The following is an 8,543-nucleotide window of genomic DNA, read 5'->3' as shown; positions in this document are numbered from 1 at the left end:
TGGGAAATTTTTTGGATACTGTTGGGAAATTCCTCGTTAGCTGATTTGGATATATCCTATTGTTCACAGGAAGCTGGCTCTTGTATAAAGAGACATGGGCAGGAGCGGAGTTCAGTTTTTCTTCGCTGTTTTGACATTGGTGACACAGCACAGAACCAAGAGTGTTTGCTGGAGGATTCTGACACCCTTATAACTGCTCCAGAAAACAGTAAGTGGAGAAGTTTTATCGAGATCAGCCGTGGGACATGAAACATAGATTATAATATGAAGCGGCATGCAGAAGGGATCCAATCGGAGATATTTCAAAAACTGCTGTTGTATTGACTTGTAGAAAACCAAGCTTTGAACTTAACAATGAAAAACTGAAAATTTGTACTTATTCATCTGAGTAGACTTCTTTGATGAAAAACAGTTTAGCTCTGGAATTCTTTATTGAAAAATCTTACTGTGTGACCCTAAACCAAGACTGTACAATGATATGAGAAACTAGATACTTAGATTTTCATTCCATAATTAATTTCGCTTTTTTTTTTTTTGTTCCTCTGCAGAAAAGCATTTCGCATTGAATCCTTCTCTAGAAAGAATTTCCGGAGCCATGACTGCAGTACAGTTTTTATTTGTTTTTGTCTCTGGTAAGTTATCACTAGAGTTTCTAAAACTTGGCACCATTGACATTTCTGTCAGATAATACTTTTGAGGGGATGTTAGCCTGTAAATTGTAGGCCTTTTGGTAGCAACTATGATATTTATGTATGTTGTGTTATATCTTGGGATAGTTGTAATTTTAATCTTTGGTATAATAATTTTAATATAGATTTTAAATCCTTGACTACTAGCATAAAGGCTGTCCGTTTGAATCCATCTAGAGGTGGCTCAGAAGAAAGGCCTGGGAAATATCTTATGGAGCAGTTCAGCTCTGCTCAGCGGGGGTCACCAGGAGTTTTAAATGAGTCTATTGTAACTCACAGGAACAAATGAACTTTACTTCTCAGAAATGAAGGGTTGATCTTAAACAGTCCTTCTATTTTCTGAGGCATGCGAGGATTCAGGGTGATGGCCACGTGCAGTGTGTCAGAGAACAGGCAGGAGTATGGACTGCATGCCCAACAAAGCCTAGTGATTCTGATTCACATACTACTGTAGTTTGAATAGATTAATAGGTGATGGTGGGGAATTCACAAAGGCCAATCAAAAAATAGATTTATAAAAAAATCTTGTTTCAACACATGCTCATGAACACACTGAATTCTAAAAAGTGGGGGAAAAATTAGTTATCTCAACGGCTACTATACTTGAGTATATATTTTTGTTTGTTTGTTTCTGAGGAAAAAAAAACCCACAGGGAAAATAAGACAAGAAAAGGCTCAGGTGAGGTTGCCATACTGTGGCAGGACTAACGTCTCCCATTCCTTTCCTACCTTCCCCACAGTGTTCCTCCTGCTTGAGGGTAGTGCAGCCTGGTCTTACAGCACTTCTCCAAAACTCATGAATTACAGCGATGCAAGTGCGTACTGTCAGAAATGGTACACACACCTAGTCGCAATCCAAAACAGAGAAGAGAATGACTACTTGAATTCCATATTAAACTATACATCACGTTACTACTGGATTGGAATCAGAAAAGTCAATGAAGTGTGGACTTGGGAAGGAACCAATAAGCCTCTGACAGAAGAGGCTGAGAACTGGGCCCCCGGAGAACCAAACAATAAGCGAAAGAATGAGGACTGCGTGGAGATCTACATCAAGAGGGAGAAGGACACTGGCAAGTGGAATGATGAGAGTTGCAGCAAAAAGAAGCGTGCCTTGTGCTACACAGGTAGGGCGTTTGGGGTAGCAGAGGGAGGCCATGTCACATTTGTTTGTATACATTATGTAGACAGCAGTTTCTGTTGCTTCATTATGTACATGTAGGAGGGAGAGGGAGAGGGAGAAGGGGAGGGAGAGGGGGAGGGAGAGGGAGAGGGGGAGAGAGAGAGAGAGAGAGAAAACACACTTGTGTGGTGTATATGGTTACATCACTCTTTTGCCAATAAAAAGATGGTGTATGGAGTCCTATAGGGGCGCCTCTGAAGAAAAATTTGTTGATTACTCCTGAAAAAATTAAAAACCTTATGGAGCTTAATTCTACTCTGAACACCAGGGGTTGAGATCCACTCAACATCAAGTGGTTTTTATGTACAAACTGTGTATAAACACATAATACATATCTTAGTAACATGTTACCCATCTGTATTAGAGGGCTGCTTTTCTGAATCTGTCAGAAATTGAGGGGTTTTTTTGTGCTTGATGTTAGCTGTAGCTAGGAGTGCCCATGGGTTTAACATTTAACCCAAAATCTCATCTCTGGCATTTTTGTCCAGTTCTATTGGGAGAGAATAATCATCCTCCTGGTCACCAATTGTGTTTCCGCAGCTACCTGTACCAACACATCCTGCAGTGGTCATGGGGAATGTGTGGAGACCATTAATAACTACACTTGCAAGTGTGACCCTGGTTTCAGTGGACTCAACTGTGAACAAAGTAAGTCTGGACCCCACCTCTCCTTTCACTTGTAATGGTGGCCCCATTTTATGTTCTCACTGGCTTTGGTAGGAAGTCTGCATCTTTTCCTTTCCTTGGGTCAATGTGCAATGTTAGTGGAAAGCTAAAGCTATGAAGTTGGACTTTCTGGGTTCAAATTCTGCATCTGATGGGACCTTGACAAGCTATTGAAACCCACTGGGTTCCAGAATTCACATTTATAACCTGGAAATGAAGATAATCACAATCATACTGGCTTACACATAGGATTATGTGAACAAGTGCATGCAAAAGAAACCTATCTGTAGTGGCTGGCACATAAGCAGGCATTGAGCACATAGAGCAATTAGAGGTCCCTGTGAACATTCATCTTGTCTAGCTCAGGGAAGGACAGAAGTGACTGAGTTTCCTTTTTCAGTTGTGACCTGTGAACAACAGAGGGACCCTGAACATGGGAGCCTGTCTTGTACCCATCCTTTGGGGAACTTCAGCTACAATTCTTCCTGCTCTGTCGCCTGTGATGAGGGTTACCTGCCCAACAACATGGAGGCCACTTGGTGCACCTCCTCTGGCGAGTGGAGTGCCCCCACCCCGGCCTGCAATGGTGAGTCTCCCTTGAATGCACAGAGCATTCTCTCCCTCATTCTGCCTTTTGAATTCTCTATCTTACTTATTTTCCACACTTTAGAGGAAATATTTTTGTGGTTGTTTCTTAGCAAAATCTGCTCTCTCAGCCAATCTAGATGACCAAATCAGCATCTGTCATGTTTGAGAGATGTTTTCATACTAAAGTTTAAATGAGTGTCTCTGAAGCTCTGGTAGTTTTTGGAAGAAACACATAAAACAGAAGAATCCTACTTAAGAAGTTTTCCTGACTTTCTCATCTTTCCTTGTTGATTCTCTTCCATGCAGTGGACTAGCTTAAGGCCATGCTAGTTAAGCAGCATCCATATCTCTTTTTCTCTCACTCTTAATATTTGTGATTAACACATATATGTTGTTGTTCTTGTTGAGTACCATTGAGTCAGAACTGACTCCTAGCTGACTCTCCAGTGAATTTTCAGAGGCAGTTGATCACTCTCAGGAGCAGATCACTCATTCCGCTCCCACAGAGCAGCTGATGGATTCTAACTAGGTGCCTTCAGGATTGCAGTGCAGCTTCTTGTCACCAGTGCTCTTTCATCCTAGTCCTGCTGGGCTTACAACCAGACAGAAAGCTTGATCTCAAATCTCCTATTTTTACCTTATATAAATAATAAAAATATCAGAGATTTCAAAGCATGGTTAAACTAGAAATTAATCTGTTAAGATGAAAATATCAATAAAAAGGGAAGAGAAAGCTTTACTATAGTTTCAGTTCCCTATACTATCGTTTACTCTAGATTGCAGTCCTTGGATACCAAGCTTTTGAAGGCATCTTCTTTCCTTACTCCACTCTGAACTTCAATTCATAGGGAATGGAAAATGTCATTCTTCCAAAATTTTCATGGTGCTCTTTCAAATCCACAGTGGTTGAGTGTGAGGCTTTGACAAGTCCTGCCAACGGAACTGTGGAATGTTTCCCAATGGCTGGAAGCTTGGTGTGGAACACGACCTGTGCATTTGACTGTGAAGAAGGATTTGAACTAATGGGTGCTCCGAGCCTCCAGTGTACCTCATCTGGGAGTTGGGACAGTAAGAAGCCAACATGTAAAGGTAGGGAAAGTTTCATAGTAACATGTATGATAAAACACCTGACGTTAGTAAACTAAGACAAGCTCATCAAATTGCTACATGTGTTCCAGCTGCGACCTGTGGTGCCATCAGTCACCTGCAGAAGGGCTCTGTGAGCTGTAACCACTCCCCTGCTGGACAGTTCACCTTTCAGTCCTCCTGCCATTTCACCTGTGAGCAGGGCTTCATGCTGCAGGGACCAGCCCAAGTTGAATGCGCTTCACAAGGGCAGTGGACACAGCAACTCCCAACCTGTGAAGGTGAGCCTCAAGTTTTCCCTCTTTTGTATGTTCCTATTCTTAAAACACATTACTCTTCCAACTTATACCTGGGAAATGAAACCAGCTACCTTCTTTAATTAGAGAAATTTTCTTTGATAGGCAGCACTCATTTTGCATTTTCTACATTTTTACAAACGAGTCAGTGCCTGGCCAAAGAGAAGGCTGTGCTAATCTAATTCTATAGACATTGGCTTGGAGGAAGTTAAAATTGTTAACCTAAGGAACATCACATTAGAAAAATTTTAAAGTACAGTCATGAAAATCTGATTTGGATCTAAGTCTTGTCATAACTTTCTTCTGTAATTACTCATAATCATAAGTAATCAGTTGTTTCAAATATGGTCTGACACTCTGAGGACATGTTAAGCACTTAGATGTCATAAACTGTCAAACAAGAGCAAAGATATTGAAAAGAAACATATTTCACTATAAGCCAAGGAACTCCTTGCAGCCGGTACAGCACAGAATGAGTTTCACTGGCACAAAGTAACCAAACTGTGAAGCAGACAATTTTAGGGGTGCCTTAATTTTCTTTCTTTTTAGATCATTCTATACGTATTCAAGACTCATCTGAATGCATCAAACCTTTCTCTTTGCCCTAATTTCTCCTTTATGTCAGAAGGACAGTGTCAGAAGCCACTATTGGCTTCTGGGTTTAATGGTAATTTCTTGCATGCTTCAAATGAAACCGTGCTTATGGCTTATATTTACTGTAACTGCTTGCTGTTAACATGTGAGTCTGTTTTAGGAATTTTCCAGTAGATTTTTCTTTATCTGTAACTGCATGTTTTATCCTTTGCAGCCGTCCAATGTTCACGACTGACGGTATCTGAGAAGATGAATATGAGCTGCAGTGGGGAGCCCGTGTTTGGCACCATTTGTACCTTTGCGTGCCATGAAGGGTGGACGCTCAACGGCTCTGCAGCACTGACGTGTGATGCCAGGGGACACTGGTCCGAGATGCTGCCCAGCTGTGAAGGTGATGCATTAACTGGTGCCCTGAGGTCTAGTGAGAAGTGGAGATATCGGACTATAACAATTAACTATCCATTAGATCCAACCTTAAAGATTAACCATATTAAAGAGCTGAGAAATATTTATGAGTATAGGGTGGGAAGCAGGAGAGGTAATTGAAAGAAAGGATAAAATTCTGGCAAATGGAGAAATGAGAGTTACAGGGAAGAGGCAAAGGAGAGAAGAGAACAAAAGGGAGACTGAGAGACGAAAATGGCTATGAGAGATGTGAAGGTGCTCACACATTGAGGTTCCGCCTGCCCAGTGGTAGAGATAAGCCGGGCAGCCAGGTTTGGAGCAGATCTAAAAGGTTCTTAATGTCACTGGTTGGCCTCACGCATTGGATTCGACGGTCTTCCTATCTCTCATATTAATGTAGGTGGGGGAAAAGTCACTTGGACAGGACAGGAAGACATTAATGCTAATTCTTGCTGCTGACAATTCTTCCCCTCTTGATTCCTTAGCTCCCGCGGAGTCCAATGTCCCCTTGGTGGCTGGACTTTCTGCTGCTGGAACTTCCTTTTTGACACTGGCGTCCTTTCTCCTGTGGCTTCTGAAACGCCTTCGCAGGAAAGGTGAGGGAATCTATGAATGCATGTGAGATAAGCGTTTGAAAAAAGTTTCTTTTAGATTCATCACTGACAACATGGACTTCTCTTTCAAATTTATATAATAATTAGGATCTAAATGATGAACTTTAGTAGCCTAGTGAATAGGGAGTTGTGCTGTTAACTCAGAGGTGGGGTCTCTCTGACTCCCCTAGTAGTTCTGAGGGAGAAAGATGGAAAATATTTTCCCATATAATTTATAGCCTTGGAAAAACTGCTGGAGGGTCAGTTATAAGTTACTCAGAGGCTTGACAGCAATGAGATTTGAGAAGCAAGTACTCAACTCAGACCAAACCCACCGCTCCGGAATTGGTTCTGACTCATGACAGCCCTCCATTGAGTTTCTGAGGCTGTTTCTCTTTCTAGGGGACTGTCCATCTTTCTGCCATGGAGAAGGTGGCAGGTCCAAACCTCAACTTTTGGTTAGCAGCCTCAATTTATGCACTACACACCAAGAAAACAGAGCATAATGAAACCGAAATCTTAAGAGCTGCTAATGCAATTCAAAGTGGAAAGGGTTTTAGAAAGTGTAATTCTATGCCACTGCAATTCAATTCAGATTCATAGCGACTCAGTAAGACAAAGAACTGCCTCTGAGGAATTAAAAGTATGCAAAGCCTTACAGAAGCAGATTCACTCATCTTGTATCCAAAGAGTGGCAGGGGTTCAAACCACGAGTCTTTCAGTTGACAGTCCGATGGTTAACTTACAACATCACCAAGGATTCCTAATGTACCATTCTCATGCTCAACCATGGCTTCTGAGGTGGAACCAGTTCACAGGTGATCCTCTGGTGGGTTTCCAGAGTTTGACAATCATATGGGAGGAGATTGTCCATCTTTCTGCAGAGGAGTTGCTGATGGGTTCAAACTCCTGTCTTTGGATTGGCAGTGCAACTCCTTACTTCTTTGTTGTTTTTGTTGTATACCATTGACTCAGAACCAACTCATAGCTGACCCTCCAGCAGGTCTTTAGATGCAGTTCCTCACATGGGAGGAGAGGGCCCTTCTCCCAGAGTAGCCCATGAATTTGAACCACTTGCCTTTGTGATTGCAGTGCAGCTTCTCACCACTAGGCCACCAGAGCTACCGCCCCTGCCCACTGGTTGTACCAATAGAGTACCACTCTGGGGATGTAATCTATGCCACAGCTCAAGTTATGCCATGGAGCTACTATAAAACTCTTACACTAAGCACCTAGAAAACACACAAAATATTCCCTAAACTGATGTATTTGGTCTTCAAAATTGGAGTATCTGATGGGGAATATGAGTTCTGATTGGATGGTAAATATTGGCAACATCATAGGGAATATGCAAACATATCAAGTCACACTCGTATGATTTACAGGATCCTTTTTCTTTCTTTTTTTTAAAAAAAAATCATGTTGTGGTATATATAAAACATGAAACAAAAATCCAGATATCTGTCATGTTGTTAAAAATTGGAAGCTGAATCTGGTGAGCTGTTGGGCCCTTTGTTTGGGGGCTGTGTTATCTTCAGCCCTTCACTTCTATCATAGTTTTTCCTCACCATGACACTGAGTTTGTAAAATTAGATGAATGAGGGCAAGAAATGTTTCTGGATTTGATGTGTTCTTAAACATCAATTAGTCCTGATTATTGATTTGGTTGTGTGGTTTTTTTTTCCATTTGCAGCAAAGAAATTTGTACCTGCCAGGTAAGTTCTATTCTCTACAAAGCGTACATTGAACATTCTTAACTTTGCTCATCAACATGCTGGAGAACAGTGCTTTACTTATTGTTTTTAATGCATTCCACAGCAGCTACCTAAGCCTGGAATCAGACGGCAGCTACCAAACTCCTGAGTTAATTTAAGACTCAAGACATCAGGTAAGACTTGATGGTGTTAATATAATTACAAGAAAGTGCTATCCTCTCTCCAGGTTATGTTGCTCCTCAAACCCTCCAAACCTGTCTGTTTCTGCAAGAAAAATAGCACACTCAAAGGATTTTCTGAAACATTGCTACATTTCTTTGTGGAAAGAGAGGCTAGGGATAAGAGATCTAAATCATTCATTCCACTTATGAATTTAGTATACCATATTCTAAATATCAAGAATAATGATAGTTACTTAGTAATTCTTATATAGAGTTTCTGTATACTTGGCACTGTTTTAAACAATACATAGAGAAAAGAGCTTACGATGTAATTTAGTGTAATATAGACAGTTGTTGTTGTTGTGTGCCATCAAGTCAGAGCTGACCCATAGGTGACCTTCCAAAGGATTTTCAGAGGCAGTAAATTGCATAATAGGAGATTGCCAATATTTCTCCTATATAGCAGGTGGTGGATTCGAACTATGTGCCAGTGGTACTGCAGTGCAACTCCTTAGAATTGAATCCCTCTCTAACATGAGGGAAAGAACTATCTGAAAAGAATATATG

The 8,543-nt window shown here is 41.2% G+C and overlaps 1 protein-coding gene across 1 annotated transcript; it reads left to right on the top strand.

Annotated features, from left to right (window-relative positions):
- The first annotated feature begins 1,431 nt into the window (after positions 1 to 1,431).
- On the top strand, positions 1,432 to 7,973 carry SELE (selectin E). Its single transcript, XM_006887415.1, has 9 exons — positions 1,432 to 1,816; positions 2,413 to 2,520; positions 2,939 to 3,124; positions 4,030 to 4,215; positions 4,305 to 4,493; positions 5,317 to 5,493; positions 5,993 to 6,103; positions 7,794 to 7,815; positions 7,919 to 7,973. The coding sequence occupies exons 1-9, from the start codon at positions 1,486 to 1,488 to the stop codon at positions 7,971 to 7,973; spliced, it is 1,365 nt and encodes a 454-aa protein (XP_006887477.1). The 5' UTR covers positions 1,432 to 1,485.
- The last annotated feature ends 570 nt before the right edge of the window (positions 7,974 to 8,543 follow it).

Source organism: Elephantulus edwardii, unplaced genomic scaffold, assembly GCF_000299155.1.
Source record: "Elephantulus edwardii isolate Elephantulus edwardi_28Jun2011 unplaced genomic scaffold, EleEdw1.0 scaffold00057, whole genome shotgun sequence".
Taxonomy (NCBI): Eukaryota; Metazoa; Chordata; class Mammalia; order Macroscelidea; family Macroscelididae; genus Elephantulus; species Elephantulus edwardii.
This window is presented reverse-complemented; position numbering and strand designations above follow the sequence as displayed.